This window comes from Podarcis erhardii (genome assembly GCF_964252035.2).
Source record: "Podarcis erhardii genome assembly, chromosome: 1".
Lineage (NCBI taxonomy): Eukaryota > Metazoa > Chordata > Lepidosauria > Squamata > Lacertidae > Podarcis > Podarcis erhardii.
Window position 1 is genome coordinate 120,613,140 of NC_138497.1, and position 19,013 is coordinate 120,632,152.

General features: G+C 43.9%; 1 protein-coding gene across 1 annotated transcript in view; it reads right to left on the bottom strand.

The window, feature by feature from the left end:
• Nucleotides 1-18,305, bottom strand: part of UBR3 (ubiquitin protein ligase E3 component n-recognin 3) — a 93,942-nt gene extending 75,637 nt beyond the window's left edge. Inside the window, 5 exon segments of the mRNA XM_081850273.1 lie at nucleotides 4,460-4,509; nucleotides 5,084-5,230; nucleotides 6,542-6,700; nucleotides 7,465-7,604; nucleotides 17,777-18,305. Coding sequence (XP_081706399.1) covers nucleotides 4,460-4,509; nucleotides 5,084-5,230; nucleotides 6,542-6,700; nucleotides 7,465-7,604; nucleotides 17,777-18,225 — 945 coding nt within the window. The 5' untranslated portion in view covers nucleotides 18,226-18,305.
• Nucleotides 18,306-19,013: the final 708 nt, after the last annotated feature.

Genomic DNA, 19,013 nt, shown 5'->3' on the forward strand with positions numbered 1-19,013 from the left:
TGATTTAATGGTTTTATTCAAGTTCTGGAGTTAAAGGTATTACATGTCAGTTGCCCCAATCCTAAATATATTTACTTGGATGCAAATAGTTAGTTGTAATGGCACTTGCTTAGAAACATGCACACTTAGAAACGTGTGCACAGTCTAAGTAGAGAGCGATCATAAAACATTTGAATGCTTACATACTATTAGTATTTTCTAATAATTAATCTTATTCAGCAGCACAATGAATAAAATGAACATACTTGGCACCACTATGTTGAAAGCTTGGATAACAGAACGCTATTGGGGTGGTATCTGAGTGGCAAGTCTTTCCTAGTAATCTCCCTAGATGTCAACCATATATAATTTTGCATCCCTTGCTTGTTATCATAGTCTTGACTATAGATACACAATTATCACTAGGTAAAGGTAAAGGGACCCCTGACCATTAGGTTCAGCCATGGATGACTCTGGGGTTGCGGCGCTCATCTCGCTTTATTGGCCAAGGGAGCCCGCGTACAGCTTCTGTGTCATGTGGCCAGCATGACTAAGCCGCTTCTGGCGAACCAGAGCAGCGCACGGAAATGCCGTTTACCTTCCCGCCGGAGCGGTACCTATTTATCTACTTGCACTTTGATGTGCTTTCAAACTGCTAGGTTGGCAGGAGCTGGGACCGTGCAACGGGAGCTCACCCCGTTGCGGGGATTTGAACCGCCAACCTTCTGACTGGCAAGTCCTAGGCTCTGTGGTTTAACCCACAGCACCACCCACGTCCCTATAATTATCACTAGAGGATGTCTCAAATCCAGCTCCTCCTCTTACAGGGCTTGGGGGGGGGCAGCTTTTATGTCCCCAGAGCCAACTCAGAATAGTCACTTAAAACTGTGCAAATGGGAGGAAAGGGAAAGAAAGACCTCTCGCATAGATTTTTTTGGCCCCTCGTGGGAAGTCTGTCTTCATATGCAGTACCTGCTTACCAATATGTGGCAACACAGAAGTATACGGAGGCAAAAACAGTTGAAATACATCAATGTGTTAAGGAAAGCAAAAGCAACAGAGTACTTTTTACTCGCTCGCAGATAGATGCAACTAGATCCGCTTAGTATTTGCAGAGTTGAAAACGGAGACTCTGATAAAACACACGCAACTGAAGAATTTACTAGTATCTCACCAGATGTCCTTGTTTTAGATTATTTACATGTAGAAGCCTTGAACGAGACATGTAAGTGCTAACTCACAGTTTTCTGGATAAGATTACAAGTGTGTTATTTGAGACCTTGACTTTGCTGTCTCGTAGGCAAGTGCTCTTTGGTTTAATAAGCTTGCCCATAATACGCATTTTACAACTACTTCAGAGAGATATATACACACACAGGATTGTATCTAGTCGTGGTTCTGCACTAATGAAAACCATTTCTGATAATGTAAGGAAGGGTACATAACTTTTGCTAATCCTCCCTATCCACTACAGCCCTCTGCCATATCTCATAACGGGAGGGTCGCCTAAGCTCTAGGAGCAGCTCTGTGCAGCAAGAGACTATAGTGAAGCGGGGGGGGGGGGAATGAAAATTAGGTGCTCTGCCTTACACAAGTAAGAGTGCTTTTTGCTTGTACAAACCACCGCTTGGTTCAACACGGGCACACAGAAATGGGTTAATAAGCTGTGATTAACAAAAATTGGGTACTCTTGCCTTGCACAAGCACTTTTTGCTAGCAGACATTATTGGATATGCACACACACAGGTTAATAAACTATTTAGTGATCTGCATCCACTTAAATACTAGAAAGGCAAAATTAAATAATCTAGCCACCAGCAAGTACAGTGGACGCTCGGGTTGTGAACGTGATCCGTGCGGGAGGCACATTCACAACCTGCAGTGTCCGCAACCCACAGCGCCGCATCTGCGCACGCGCGGGTTGTGATTTGGTGCTTCTGCACATGCGCAAAGCGTGATTTAGTGCTTCTGCGCATGCGCTGAAACCTGGAAGTAATCCGTTCCAGTACTTCCGGGTTTGGCGCAGTGCACAACCCGAAAACGTGAAACCTGAAGTGTTTGTTACCCAAGATATGACTGCATAAAGCACTTAGATTTGTTTCCTGTACCATTTAATTAATGAAGTTTATTTCAAAATTCCCATATTTGAATCTTTTATTGAAATGATCCTTCCCAACACCACAAGCAGTAAGTCAGGGTGTGCTACCCTCCTATTCCCACTTTCCCCTGTAAAGATCATTGCACCAGATTCCTGTCTAAATCCTAGCCTTACATATTCCATCCCTCACAATAAACTGTGCGAATATGAAGTGTCTTAAGTATCATTTTTAGCTGGGCCTCATTAATTCAGAGATTCAAGTTCACCTTCGGTTACACTGCCATTTTTTAAAAATAGCTTTGTTTTTAAAAACTGTGAAAGTACAGCAGCACTTTGAAACATATTAGCTTATAAATAGCACTGCTAAAAGCATAGCAGACTCTGCTGCACAAACAACAACAAACTTCTAATAAATTGTTCTGGATATAAACCAATTATTTTCCTCCTCCAAATCTGTTTAATTACAGTTCAGCATTAACCAGAAATCATTTGCAAATGTTATAAACATGCAACATGTTCATTTTGCAATTACATCTGAAAATGACTCTGAAGCAGCCATGAATATGTTCATTTTGTTCCTGAAGCTGAGCTGAAAAAAAAAAATCGAAAATACTGCAAAAAAGTTTTGAACTAAGGTCTTCAAACAAATATACTTTTCTTTTCTTGCATTTTATCCTGGCAACTTTTACTGCAGCCTGTTATGCAGAAATTGAGTTCATAAAGCTTTTCCTAGCACTGCTATCAGTATCAATGAAAGGTTCACTGGTTATACAGTCATACCTCGGGTTGAAGTCGCTTCAGACTGAGCGCTTTCAGGTTGCGCTCCGTGGTGACCCAGAAGTAACGGAATGTGTTAACTCTGGGTTTCGCCACTCGCGCATGTGGTAAAAATGACGCCACGTGCATGCGCGGAAGTGGCGAATCGCGACCCACACAGGCACGGGTTGCGTTTACTTCAGGATGCGAACGGGGTTCCGGAACAGATCCCATTCATATCCAGAGGTACCAGTGTATCCTGTTAAGTCAGGCTACTGTTAAGAACCTTTTGTTTTTAAGATGGAGTATTATTTGCCATGGGAGATTCCCATCATTTACATGTTAGAAAAACAGGACTTCAGCATTTAAGTGTACGAAAAACTAGAGGATGCACACAGCTGCAGCATATGACTCCTGGTTGCATGCATATGTGGGAAGAGCTTCAACAAAATCTTTCCTGTCCAGTCGCCAAGAACCCAGTTCTAGATTAGAACCAGAGACAGAACTACTGAAACAGCAGGCCCTTTCCCCAATTTTCCACTTTTCTCACTTTACTCCTCTTCTTTACAAGGTAAAGGGATCTCAGGAAGATGCTTATTCAGCGTCTAATCTAGCAACTTTACAGAGTCCTACCTCAGGTTTACAAGAGCTCTCGGGAAACATCTGCAACTCATAGGTACTTTAATTATTTCTGTTTTTAAAATGTGTATATATAAACACACATATGTTGTTAGTTATTTGCCTAGCATAGTTAATGTGCAGAACAATGGCATGCACGCCTACTCAGTGTTCCAACAGGACTTACTCCCAGTTAAATCCTAAGCATGCTTTCTAGGAAATAAACCTCATCAACCTCAGCAGGACTTATTTCTGAATACAGTGGTGCCTCGCAAGACAAAATTAATCCGTTCCGCGAGTCTCTTTGTCTTGCGGTTTTTTTGTCTTGCCAAGCACAGCTATTAGCGGCTTAGCGGCTTTAAGAAAAAGGAAACAAACTCGCAACAAGTTGCAAGACGTTTCGTCTTGCGAAGCAAGCCCATAGGGAAATTCGTCTTGCGGAACGACTCAAAAAACGGAAAACTCTTTCGTCTTGCGCATTTTTCGTCTTGCGCATTTTTCGTCTTGCGCATTTTTCGTCTTGCGAGGTACCACTGTAAACACGCTTAGGAGTGCCCCGTTAGAAATACGTTTTCCTATCCTACAAATTCTAAGAAAAGGAACCTGGTTAAGAACAAGCCATTGTTGTCAATACAAGAGCACTAGAAAGATGCAGTTGAAACACAACCTTCACTGCCTTAACACTAGTTAAAACCTGCCCCAGCATGTGAATCTGACATAGTAATGAGTTAGCGTTATTTCCAGAAGTTGCTATATACACTGCGATCCCGAGTGTTGCTAAAATTAGTTCAACGAAAGCAGTATTAACAACAAGCCTCCTAGGGGAGAAAGCAGAGAGGGACTGGCCCTACATAAATACAAAGAGCTGTGTTTTCTGCTTAATGGCTTATAGGGCTGACACCACCAGTCTTCAGTACGTGTTAGCAAAGGCAAGAATGATAAAAATTAGGGTATTTCAATTTATTCCACATATTATTGTGCTTTATTTTATTTCTGAAAAAATCTCACCTCATCTGAAGAGTCACCTTGCCCTGAAGCTGGCGTAGTACCTGCAAAACCTTGGGAAATTAAACATTAAATTATCTTTTCTAATTCACACACAACTAGACAAAAAAATAATCAGATAATTTCATAAATACCCCCATCTATCTCTCCATGTATATGTGGATTTATCTTTCGAGCATGGGCTGCATTAGGTCTAGCAATACTGGAAATAAAATACAAGGAGGAAAACGGTAAATACTTTAGGAAGTGCTACGTGTGGTTTGGAACAATGCCTGGAACATTGCAGAAATGCATGTTGCTGGGGGTAGTGATGCTGATAATGAAATGTGGCCTTGTGCCACACAATTACTAAGTGATCATTCAAGCTTACACGTTTTCTAATGGATAGGATCAAAGGGACCCAAAGCTTCCATTGCAATTTACTTCTGCAAGAACTGAGATACTCCCCCATTGTAGCAATTGAAAAGGGGTTCTGTTTTCCTCTCTGTATCTGGTACTGTGTAGTTTTGACTGCATTCTGTCAATTATTTCAGAAGCAGACCTGTGGCAATGCTGTAAGTCTAAGAAGATCCTTCAAATAACAAAGATATATTTTTTTTAAATGAAGAAATAAATAAACAGAGACACCTTGAACTACTGAAGAGCTTGCTCCTCCAGCTGCTTGCTCCTGCCCTCCACATGCAGCCTTGTCTTCGGGAAATGTGAGTCCAGAACCTTTCAGAGCTACAAGATACTTCTCGTGGCTTTTCTTTGCACATGCATTTTCTGCACCACCTGGAATGTATTTCAAAAGGTTTACATTCACTCTAGGGACCGGCCTTACCAAGCCTTATTGCAGGGGTGGCCGCCTGTCTGCAGATGTGGTGGTGTGCAGCTGGTCAGGGGCTGCATGCCAGTGGGCAGGGCAGGGCCTGGCATTCCTCCCCCTTGCACACATATTCTCCCCACCTCCCAACAACAGTTTAATCTTCCCCTTTGCAGCTGCATCAGGAACTCTGATGCAACTTTAACTATTAAAGTCTGCACACCACCCCCAGTAATCCTGATGCAGCTAAAAATTCTACCCTCACGCTGCTGCCGGCAGTACAGGGGTTGCAATTTCAGCTGCACTGAGAGCTCTGGGCAAGCAGATCAAAGCCTGCACTCATCCCAAGGCAGCTAAAACTGCTGCCCCCCCCCCACTGCTTAGCACTGTTACAGCAACCCTTCCACCACCGCCCAACTGACAGCTGATCAGATGCAGAAAGCGATGTGGGCATCCTGGGGCTTAGAAGGCTGCACTATGAGCAACCGAGGAGAAACACAAAGTCCTTGAGTTGCTCACATGTACCTTGTAGCATGAAATGGGTTAGAAAGTTTGACTAGAGATTAAAAAATAAATAGCCCACTAACTCATTTGATGTATGGGATTCACATACTTTGGCTCCCAGTACGTTTCCGAGCACAATTCAAAGTGTTGGTGTTGACCTTTAAAGCCCTAAACTGCCTTTGTCCAGTATACCTGAAGGAGCATCTCCACCCCCATCGTTCTGCCCGGACACTGAGATCCAGCGCCGAGGGCCTTCTGGTGGTTCCCTCACTGCGAGAAGCAAAGCTACTGGGAACCAGGCAGAGGGCCTTCTCGGCAGTGACGCCCGCCCTGTGGAACACCCTCCCATCAGATGTCAAAGATATAAACAACTACCTGACATTTAGAAGACAGCCCTGTTCAGGGAAGTTTTTAATGTGTGGCACTTTAATGTATTTTAAATTTTTGTCGGAAGATGCCCAGAGTGGCTGGGGAAACCCAGCCAGATGGGCGGGGTACAAATAATAAATTATTATTATTATTATTATTATTCCTTCGAGTAGTGTTTTCAATGTGCTTTGTCATAAGGAAAATTTAACCCTTCTGTTGGCAGCACACCTGCAACTACCACAAGACCAGTGTGGAATTGTGGTTGTGTGTCACAGACTGCGACATCACCGGCAACAATAAAAGCCACTCCATTCTCCCATGCCCACACTATTTTGTTACTTTTTAAAGTACAGAATGCATGGTTAATACCAAAAAACTCCTCAAGACGTAATAACACACGAACTCACCAGAGCTAAGATCTTTATAGAACTGCTGATTTGTCAAAACCTGAGTAAGGACTGAACGCATCGCTCCTCCCATTTTTGTCAGATCTTCCAGAAATGAAATGTGGGATTCCAATATCTGAAGGACTTTGTGAAGGTCTTTTTCTGATGGAACATCAAGAACTGAAAAACAAACAAGCAAGAAGTTTGTAGCAGATTGAGCAAACCATTCTAGCTACTTTGTGGCTCCTTACTTGTTATTCTGTTACGAATCACCTCATCCCAACAATTAAAATTTTAGATTATACAGTCCTTGCTGATTACAATATTTGTATGAGACATAAGCTGCTCACATCTCTATGATCAATAAAGAAAGAAAAAACAGAAATAAAATTTTTTTAACCAAGCAACTGGCTTTTCTTTTCTTTTTATATTCAAGACAGGATGTTGGAAGTTTTCGTTTCCTTTCCACAGAGTGGTGCCTTTCATTCCCCCAATTCTAACATTATCAGGTATCTAAATTCTTCCCTTACTCTCAAACTATCGTTATGGCTCTCAGTTATCTTAACCTCTATCTCAGCATTCACACCATGGCTTACTCCACTCAGAGTATAATTCCCTCCCACTCCACTCCTTTCTGTGTAACCCAGGATACGCTGCATCAACTTTCTCTAGGATTTCAGCTTTTCTCCCATTTTGCAAAATATAAGGAATTGCTTACGTAGGTGGCAGGGAGCAGACTAACCTCAGCTTCACTGATCATGTTCAACTTCACAATCCTGACATCACACTTTATTAAAAGCCCACTCGCAATTCACCAACAATTTGAAATCATCCTTACCTTCAGAACAAAACAGACTGTCACAAAAATGAAACTAGCAACACTTATTAGTTGCACTGGGAATCTGCCTTGTGAACTTTTCCAAAAATATTAATAGCATCCATACCTGGTTCGTCGTAGCCTTCCCGTAAGTACTGGATGAGACAGAAGATGAACTGTGGAAGAACTAGTTCTGACATTATCAACAGATCTTTTGGAACGGACGGAACTTCTGAGCTTGATTTTATCCGATGCCTTTTGCAAAACCTACAAATAAAGTTATACAAAGTTAAACATACTCAGCCATCTAATTAATAACAAAGAACAGATAGGTTGCTAATTTTTTGGGGAGGGAACATGCTACGGCTGCATATGTAAACATAAACCTAAGTAGGGCTTTTTTCAAGGGGAACTCACAGGAACTAAGTTGCGGCACCTCTCAGGTGGGCACCATTGCCATTCTAAGAGAATGAGGGAGGTTTTCCGGCACCTCTTTTTCTAGAAAAATAGCACTGATAATAATATAAGAAGAGCATACTGGGTCCAGCATCCTGATGTCACAGTGGCTAACCAGATTCTTTCAGAAAACCAAAAGGCAGGACATGAGTGCAACATCACTTTCTTTCCTTGCAAGTTCCAGTAACTGATATTCAGAGGCACAGCCATTGTTATTAGTTGCCACTGATTACCACGTCCTCCATGAAACTGTCCAATATTATTTTAAAGCCATCCATGTTGGTGACCATCTTGTGGGAGCAAATTGTACAGTTTAACTGAGTGAAAAGGTACTTTCTTTTGTCTGCCCTGACTCTTCCAACATCCAGATTCATTGGATTTCCCCAAGTTCTGCACTGTAAGAAGTGAAAAACCTTTCTCTAGTCACTTTCTTCACACTATGCATAGTTTTACTCACCTTTTCTCTAAACTTAAAAACGCCAACTGTTGTCACCTTTCCTCACAGGAAAGGGAAGTTACTCTATCTCCCTGGTCATTTTGGTTGTCCTTTTCTGAATCTTTTCCAGCTCTATTGAGCTGAAGAAACGAGAACTCTTTATACCCACCAAGTAATACAAAACTATCCAAGTGATGGGAAACCTGTGACCTTCCAGATCAGGCATAGGCAAACTCAGCACTCCAGATGTTTCAGGACTACAACTCCCATCATCCCTAGCTAACAGGACCGGTGGTCAGGGATGATGGGAACTGTAGTCTCGAAACATCTGGAGGGCTGAGTTTGCCTATGCCTGTTCCAGATATTACTGGACTCCCAACTCCCACAACTACATATGGTCAGCTACAGATTCCCCAATCCTGCCATAAACTGTAGAGAAACTGGGAAGAAAGTTCAAAGAAAAACTCTAATCATAGCATTTCTCACAGCTCACTGATATAGGACTTGCCATACAACCATCTGTACTACCAGACAAACAACTACTGGATCTTGCAGTAGGAGTTGGAATGCTTTCGTCTGCACACATTCAGAAAGCACAGTTTCTCGCCCAACTTTAAATGCTACAACAGAAGCAGAGTTACAATTTCAGGAGAAATGAAAGAGAAAGAAGGGTTATAATGTGTATTACATAATGCTTACATCAAATGCAAAAATACAGGTCTGGAAGTCCACTGAAGCCCTTTCAACACAAAAGGCAAAACACAAATCTAACACAGAGAGAAATCAAACTATTTGCAGATAATTTCACGCTTATGTAAGATGTGATTTGCCTTGACCACACAAAAAACACTGGTCTATCCTTGCAGCAGCAAAAAATACGAACAAAAGAAAAGCTGCAGATACATTAAATGGTTGAGAAAATAGAGACTCTACAAATTACAAATAAGTTTTTCGGAGAACAGAGTCTATATTATCCTTGCCCAGATTATCCGGAGCTTTGGGCTGGGCTGTCACCAATATGCTGATGACACTCAGCTCTACCTGCTGATGGATGGCCACACCGACTCGGCCCGAACACACTGACCAGATGCCTGGAAGCTGTGGCTGGATGGTTTCGTGGGAGCAGATTGAAACTAAATCCTTCGAAGACAGAGGTCCTATGGCTGGGTCGGGATGGCATGGGGATGAGGGACCAACTCCCTTCTCTTGCGGGGGCCCAATTAGTGCCATTGCCTTCCGTTAAGAGTTTGGGTGTAATCCTTGACGCCACCCTTTCCATGGAGGCGCAAGTTACAGCAACAGCCAAGGCGACATTTTTCCACCTTCACCGCATCAAGCAGTTGGTCCCTTACCTTTCCCACCCCGACCTGGCCACAGTGATCCATCTCCAGGCTTGACTACTGTAATTCACTCTACGCGGGACTGCCCTTGAAGCTGACCCAGAAACTCCAGAGGGTGCAGAATGCTGCAGCGAGGCTCCTCACGGGGTCTCTGCCATGGGAACGTATTCACCCAGTGCTTTTCAAAGTGCACTGGCTCCCGGTAGAGTACAGGGTCAGATTTAAGGTGCTGCTTTTGACTTTTAAAGCCCTTCACGGCCTAGGACCCTCGTACCTACGGGACCGCCTCTCCCGGTATGCCCCACGGAGAGCCTCAAGGTCCATAAATAGCAACACCCTAGTGGTCCTGGGCCCTAAGGAAGTTAGATTGGCTTCAACCAGAGCCAGGGCCTTTTCAACTCTGGCTCCGGCCTGGTGGAACGCTCTGTCTCATGAGACCAGGGCCCTGCAGGATCTGATTTCTTTCCGCAGGGCCTGTAAGACAGAGTTGTTCTGCCTGGCGTTTGCCTTGGAGCCAATTTGATTCCCTCCCTCTCTTTTTTCCTTTCCTTCTCCTCCTGCGATGAGGCTACATTTTAATATTTTAATGTTTCAATATTTTAATGTTGTATTTTAATTTTGTTTTTAAGTTGTAATCATTCAACTTGTTTTTATTATTGCTTGTAAGCCGCTCTGAGCCCGGCCTTGGCTGGGGAGGGCGGGGTATAAATTAAAAAATATTATTATTATTATTATTATTATTATTATTATTATTATTATTAAATTCCTCCTAAGACATAACTGAAGAATGTTTTACTTAAAGGTCTGGTACTTATGCATGAAGAGTTTCACTCAAAATATGCCCAACAACACTTACTTGAATAAAGCACTGAAATAACCTTTGGCTTTTATTTTGTTGCCCTGCAAGTACATGTTCCTGAAGGTTTGCTGTCAAAGCAAAATCCTCAGCTCATTTTTTTTTTTTTTAATTTCTCATATGACTTTCCCTTCTATAATTTATTCAAAATCTCAATTTACTTGTCATAGCTAATGTAGTTTCCTTAGATATTCATGATCTTGGCATGATCTTTAGTTAAAGAGCATCCTCTACATAAATACAAACCAAGTTTTTTCATTTGTTTTACAACTATATAAAAACATAACAGCTATTTCAGAAGTGCATATTCAAGACTCAAGTACAAAATTAGTGCACAAAAAAGTCATAGAAAAGCGTAGGAGTAAAATTAAAATGTCAATAAAAATGTTTCACTAATAATCATAATCCTGGGGTTGTTGTTGTTTTGAAGTACAACTGGATGAATTTAAAAACAGAAAACCACTCAGTGATTTTAAAAAAAACCCACTTCATAATTGCCTGGATTTACCAAAAAGCATCTCTCTGTATTTGACTAGATTGGGGTTTCCGAGGGGTGGTACTGGACAAAAGCCACATTCCAAATATAAACTACCTGATCCTGAGCTTCTATACTCTTATTTATAGCCCCCAAATCTCTAAAGTGTCAGGGGGAAGAGGTAGGTGAATAATTAAATCCATCTTGATTTCAAAGCCAAAATGTATTCAGACAAAGCAAATATTAGAAAGTTTAGTTTGACAAGAGATTGTGTATGGGTACACAGCACTGTGAATCATAGTTTAATTGAAAACCATTTATTGACTCAGCAGCCAAGGAGGTTGTTTTAGGAGGCGTTACACTGGACACAATCAACCAGGGATTTCAGCAGAAAAAAAGTAGTGTCAGGCAGAATAGGACTTGAACTTTATTTCTTTGCATGCTAGAAATTTTTGCTGTGGCAAAAGTACCAAGAAACCTGCTCTTTCACATAGCTGTTAATGCTGACCTGAAAGAGAGGGCAACTGCTTGCTCTGATGGAAAACTTAAAACACAAAACAGATAAACGATGATCTTGACTAATACAGTCTTGATTGGTCTGCTGGATATTCACACAGACCATGGGAAGGGTAGACAATATTAAGGAGAGGTGAAGAATGAATGAGAACAATGAGAAAGAGAAAAATCTAGAATTGTAGAGGCAAATTCCTATTCCAGAACTTGAAACAGTCCAAAAGATCTCAGCTGTAAACTAAGAAGCAACACACAAAATACAGTAGCTCACTTTCCTCCAACCCCTTCAGTTACCCAATCAGGACTGGGGTTTTATCTTTTATACTTGATAGCTCCTTAGCTTAAATAGTGACGTCTATCAAGTCAGTGGGAAGAATCAGCAGATTTGCCAAGACATAAAAGCAACCACAAAGTCTCACTGGATATTGGTTACAATTAGCATACTCTTCTGTTATAAACACATTCACTGTTTTCACAAGATACATTAATTAATGCAAGACTGTTGGGAATTAAGTACTAGTTACTACAAGTATCAGAGGAGGTGGTAAGCCTTTTTCTGGAAAGTGGGGTTCACATGTTTGAATTCTCAATTTAAAAGTTTCCCTGAACATAGAAACTAGACTTCTTTCTGACATGCCAGTTTTCTCTCTGTGTGTGTAATATATATTATATTATATTATATTATATTATATTATATTATATTATATTATATTATATTATATTATATTATATTATATTATATTATATTATATTATATTATATTATATATTATAATATATAGCATTCAGTCAGGTGAGCTCCCAGTTGCACTTTGAGGTGGTAGATTTACCAATTCATTTTTCAGTCAGTCAACTTTATTGTACAAAGCCAAAGGCCTTTACAATATATAAAATTCCAACACAACACATGAATTAAAAGAAAGATTTGCTATGGAATCAAAGAGCAACCATTAACAACCATGTATGCCATCCACCAGGGGTAACAAAACATTGGATAATACAGGGGTCAGCAACCTTTTTCAGCCGTGGGCCGCTCCACCATCCCTCAGACCATGTGGGGGGGCCGCACTATATTTTTTGGGGGGGAAATGAACGAATTCCTATGCCCCACAAATAACCCAGAGATGCTTTTTAAATAAAAGCACGCATCCTACTCATGTAAAAACACCAGGCAGGCCCCACAAATAACCCAGAGATGCATTTTAAATAAAAGGACACATTTTACTCATGTAAAAACACACTGATTCCCAGAACATCCATGGGCTGGATTGAGAAGGTGATTGGGCCGCATCTGGCCCATGGGCCTTAGGTTGCCTAGCCCTGGAATAAAACTTTACAATACACTCTAATTCTTGATATGACTAGAATGCAGCTTCTTGGCTGCTAGTGCAAATTTATTTTGCGAAACTTCCATATTGTACTTTGTTCCAACTTCCCAAATTTCTACATTTGTGCTGTAACTTTACCAATAAAGATCTTGAGAATAGCATTAATTCATTGGTTTTCTTTTGTACAGAAAAATCTGCTGAGCTGGCCAATGGACCTGGGCTCTTGATAATTTAATGGCACCCAGATGTAGCTTCCATGAGAGTTTCTCATTGACATGAAGTCCAAAGTATTTGAACAAGTGGTCCAATTCAAGGAGATAGCCATCTAATGACCACCTGAATTTAGGTTCCCTATGGCCACATGTAACAACCTTACAATTCCATTTGTTATTTCTGGGAACTAGGCCTAACTGAGTTCATTTGCACATCAACTTCAAGTATATAATCCAGGAAACATCTTTATTGACTTTTGCTACATCTCCTTCAAATGTGATGATATTGGATTTGTCAAAACACACTGTTACTTGTCATCCAAAAGAGTATTTGGCACATCTGAAAACCTAAGTGCAGACAGCCACTACACACTATCACTAAATTAAAATAACCCCAATCAGATCCCGCATTCCCACTTCATTGTCCCCACATTCACATTGCATCGATAATCAACGATGCAAACTTCAACAAGAAGAATCCAGCAACACACGGCAGATTCTCATAGCAATTTAGCAGTCAAACAGATCAGGAAGCAATCTTTTTAGAAACTATGACAACTGCATTATGTTATTTTTTTCCCCACTGAATTTATAAGGCACAGCTACATTTTAATTATAGGCTTGCCTGCTGTGATGACACAGCATTAGCACACACAAATAAAAACAGCCAAGTTCCACAGCTGGCACTGCCAACAATGGACAGCGTCTATCATGGTGATCAGACGACACTTGGGACTTGTTTACATACTGGCATACCTTCAGAGTTCACACTCCAGTCCTTACTAAAATGAGAGTAGGGGATAGGATGACTCCAGCTATCACATGTGTTCAATATGACAGCTAGTGACTCTTCCATAATTTGGCAGCACTTCATCGTCTCGCCCTGCCAATAAAACACTACTGCGCTGCTGAAATTACACCCTCACAGCTTTACATCTGTCCATTACTGCAGCAACAGCAGGTACTCCCACCCTCGAATGCTTCAAAAAACAACAAGAAGCCGCTTAGCACATTATACCAGGAACCACCACACTGCAGGGAATCCCCGCAGTGGTACCTCTAGTTACGAACTTAATTCGTTCCGGAGGTCCGTTCTTAACCTGAAACTGTTCTTAACTAGAGATGTGCTTTCACTAATGGGGCCTCTTGCTGCCGCTGCACCGCCGGCACACAATTTCCGTTCTCATCCTGGGGCAAAGTTCTCAACTCGAGGTAACTCTTCCAGGTTAGCGGAGTTTGTAACCTGAAGCGTTTCTAACCCGAGGCGTTTGTAACTCAAGGTACCACTGTACAATTAAATAATGTAGAATGGGGTGGTTGACTCCTGGCCGGGAGGCCAAATCATGCCCCCACAAATTTTTCTGTCCCCCCCCCACCCCATAAGACTCCACCCATTTTGGAAGTGGTGCCAATAAGACAAAACTTTAAGGAGATACACAGCACTATGTTTCTGGCCAGCGCAGCAAAGTAAAAAAAGGTAAAGGGTAAAGCACCCCTGGATGGTTAAGTCCAGTCAAGGTGACTATGGGGTTACAGTGCTCATCTCACTTTTCAGGCTGAGGGAGCCAGCGTTTGTCCACAAACAGCTTTCTGGGTCATATGGCCAGCATGACTAAACTGCTTCTGTCGCAACAGGACACCATAACGGAAACCAGAGCACACAGAAACGCTGTTTACCTTCCCGCCGCAGCGGTACCTATTTATCTACTTGCACTGGCGTGCTTTTGAACTGCTAGGTTGGCAGAAGCTGAGACAGAGCAACAGGAGGTCACCCCATCACACAGATTTGAACCGCCAACCTTCTGATCGACAGGTCTAAGAGGCTTAGGGGTTTAGACCCCAGCACCACCCGCTTCCTGTGCCAGCTCAGCACCTTGCTCGGAATGCAGACTGTTCATTCCTGGTCATCAGACTGATCATATAGATTAGTGGGAAGGGGCTGATAATGGATCAACTTAGGAAGGGGGCTCTGTGTATATGTGGGCTACATGCATGCACAAGCAAGACTGCAGGGAGACTGTAGCAGCATCCACAGCACCTAGAGGTTTGGCAAAATGTGTAAGTGGTACTCAAGCCAAAGCAGGTGTGTTGCAGGAGCAAACTTGGAAGTACCTCCTTTCCACAGTTACCTTCTACCTGTAATGAGGGGAAAGAGAGAGAGAGCACACACAAATTGTATCCTGGGACAAAGTAACACTTGAACAGGGTGACAGTGCTCTAAGCACCACTCTTCCCCACAAATTATTTCTGCACCCTTACCTGTGTGTCTATCTTCCCCTGCCCCCACAATTGGAGACCCATATTCTACAATCTTTTCACGTCTTTTAAGTACATTAATGTACACAATATTTCTACTTTATGCCACACAAGAACAGGAATAAGAAGCACCGGATTGTGCAACATGAAGACTGTACAACAGCCAAGGGGGGGGGGAGATCCTAGGTGTAAGACTGTACACCAAACCTTGCAGCATCACTCAGTCCCTACATGGTCTATAAAACCCATCCAGACACATACAGACCAACACAACCAACCAGTAGAAGAATTCTATTGTACGTATGACATGGTTTGGAGCAAAATCTGAAGACTGATTTCTGGGTTAGTTACGCCTTATCATGCTTTTGTGCATAAAACCACATGGATGGAAGGTGTCTGTAAAAACACAAGATCATAAGTTTGCTGGCATTCTTGATCAACGTGATGAAATGTGTATTCATTCCATGGGCATGCATCCATCTGTCTTCTCCAATACATACATTTCTCTCATTACACATACCCCAAAAAATCATACATACAGTGGTACCTCGGGTTACATACGCTTCAGGTTACATACGTTTCAGGTTACAGACTCCACTAACCCAGAAATAGTGCTTCAGGTTAAGAACTTTGCTTCAGGATGAGAACAGAAATTGTGCTCCAGCGGCACGGCGGCAGCAAGAGGCCCCATTAGCTAAAGTGGTGCTTCAGGTTAAGAACAGTTTCAGGTTAAGAAGGGACCTCCAGAACGAATTAAGTACTTAACCCGAGGTACAACTGTAAATACATTTCTCTCATTTCACATACCATCAAATACTTAGAAAATTCCTGGTTTGAAACTCACCTCTCTGTCAGATAACTGGATCATGTTACACATTTAGACCATTTGAAAGTGCTACAGAAATGTTTACTGTTAACACTGCTCCACTTTTTACTCTTTAGTACTGGTTTCACTCTCAATGCTTTCACATAAGCATGCGCACGCCATTAACTTGTAACACGCATCAAGGATGCATTTAAAAGACCGCCATCCATAGATTACATACCAGCAAGATTCACCTGTCAAGATTTGCATAATATACGCCTGATGATTGCTATTTTCTCCCCTTGGAATGCATACTTCTGGATGAAGCGAGAATTTCAACCCACATGACAAACCGCACAGAGGTAGCAAACAAATAAAGAGTGCTGTGACATCTTAAAGCCTTTCACATTGCAACACAAGCAGTGGAAGTCGGTGCACATTAAGGACAGAAGGCAGAAAGGTCAACCGTGGGTGGAGCAACAGCAAATGACACACAGAACAAATTAATTCTAGTTTTGCCCCAATCCTACCAAGTTATATAACGGGGAGGCTCCAGAGAAGGAAGCCAATGATCAGTGCCACCTCCTGGACTGGATGCAAGGCTGAAGGAGGGCAGGTGGAGACTGCCTAAGGCCAAACTGAGGTTGGTGGTGCACAGCCACCTTTGCCCCAAAGAAAAAAACCTCTGCTGGACCAAAGTTTCCATAAAGCCCACTTCACCTGTGGGAATATGCTGCGGCCAGATTTCTGCAACCCATCATGGTGTGAGACTGATTATTTACGGATGGCGAGCGGGTTCTCGTCATTCACCACATAAACTTATCCTGCAAACAGGCTGCAATTCTGTATCCATTATTACTGGTATCAGGAAGTTTTTAATGTCTGACGTTTTATTACGTTTTTCTATGTGCTAGAAGCTGCCCCAGACAGATGGGCAGGGCATAAATAAAATTTATTTATTTATTTATTTATTTATTTATTATTCAATCAATGTGTGCAGCACTTTACAGAGTACACAAGTCCCATTTAGTTCAGTGTGGCTTTGCTTCTGAGCAGACACGCCTAGGATTACGCGGCACATATGCCCTGTGGAACGCCCTCCCAGCAGATGTCAAACAGATAAACAGCTATGTGGTTTTTAAAAGACACCTGAAGGCAGCCCTCTTCAGGGAAGTTTTTAGTGTTTGATGTCATGTTGGGTTTTTACTATTTTTTGCCGGGAGCTGCCCAGAATGCTTGGGCCAACCCAGTCCGATGAGCGGCATATAGCTAATAATAACAATAACAATAATAATAATAATTGTGTTGTTGTTCGTCTGTGGAGTCAAAACAGAGCCCATGAGCGCAGAAACATGCTTGCTCCGGGTTACTTAATAGGATGGATTAGGTTTTTGCACACACTCAACCGGTCCTCCCTGGTACTATTATTATTGCCCGTGAAAGGGAAGGAGGGTCTCTCGCTTTTCTCCCAGATGCCAGGGGTGCCAACTTGAATAAAATATTGCATCTGTGTGTGTTTTCCCAGGTAAAGACCCACCCCACATAACCGATGGCATGACGTGGCGCACACGCACCGTTTGAATGGCAGTGCCCATCCACTTTGGGGGTGCCCCCTGGGGTCTTTTATGGAGGGGTAGGGTGGGGGATTGCCACCCCCTGGCAGACACCCGCCCGGGAGGCCTCCTCCCCCCCCCACCCCCCAGCCCTAGACAAGTGTCTCCCCTCACCACCCCCAGCCCCGCCTGGCCCCCCGGCGCACCTACCCGGCCTCCCGCATGACGTTGCCGTCGCCGCAGTCGCAGGCTCCGCCGGCCTGGCTGCGGAACATGTTGTAGTCGTGCCCGGCGTGCTCGCCTTGGTGGAAGCACTCGGCGCAGAGGCTCATGCAGGGCGAGATGCCGCACGTCCGGCACCGGTAGGCCACGAAGTTGGCGGTCCACACCAGGCCGCACAGCGTGGCCGGGTCGTAGGCCCGCACCGCCTGCACGAAGCTGTCCCACGGCTCGCCGCCCGCCAGCAGGCAGCGGCACCAGGCCAGCGCCTCCGGCACCGACTCGCCGCCTCCTCCGGGGCTCAGCACCGTCTCCAGCAGCGCCCGCAGCTCGCCCGCCGCGGCCTCGCTCTCGTCCGCGCTCAGGCTGAGGGCCGCTTTGAGGCGCGACGCCGTGGCCCGCTTCTCCTGGGCGCTCCAGCCCCCGCCGGCGCCCGCCATGACGGCGGCAGCGGCCTTCTCTGCCCCCTCAGCAACCGCGGCGACGCAGCTCCGGCCGCCGGGCTCCTTCGCTCGCGGCCCTCTCGGCTCCGCTTTCCCCTCCCTTCGCCGCCTCTCGCGATAGCCGGGAAAGCCGGCGCCCTGCCCGCCCGCCCGCCCGCCTCAGGCCGCCTCCTCGCCTCGGCCCGCCGCCGCCGCCTCCTTCTGCCGCGGCTGGCTCCTGGCGGCGCCTCCCCGCCCTGATATTACTGTACACACACCCGCCCCCTCCGGTGTGCAGCCTCCGAGGAACCCGCGTGTTTATAGATGTACGTGTGTACAGGGCGGGTTGGTGCGCCTGCTAACACGCGCGAAACGCAAAGCGTTCGCGGCGTTCACACGACGAGCCAAGAAGCGAGACGCGCGTTCCACTCAAGAAGCGAGACGCGCGTCACGGAGGCCCGACTCAACTCCTTAGCTAGAGGCATAGGACTATGCCAACTCCTAGGGGCCGAAGGGATGCCCCACTTTCCATAAACCATTTGAGGCCAAAGTTAATGGGCATTTTGCAGGGCATCAGGTGATCGGTCATGTGAGGTGAGGTTTACCTGACCCACCCCTCAATATTCTATTCAAGTTGGCTCCTCTGGGTTGTGTTGTTGTTGTTGTTGTTGTTGTTATATACCGCCCTATGCCCAGAGGTCTCAGGGCAGTTGACAGAACAAAATCAAGATATAAAGCCACAAAATGTCAAAGCAAAATAAAAGCAACAACCCGCCAAATAAAGGTAAAGGTAAAGGTACCCCTGC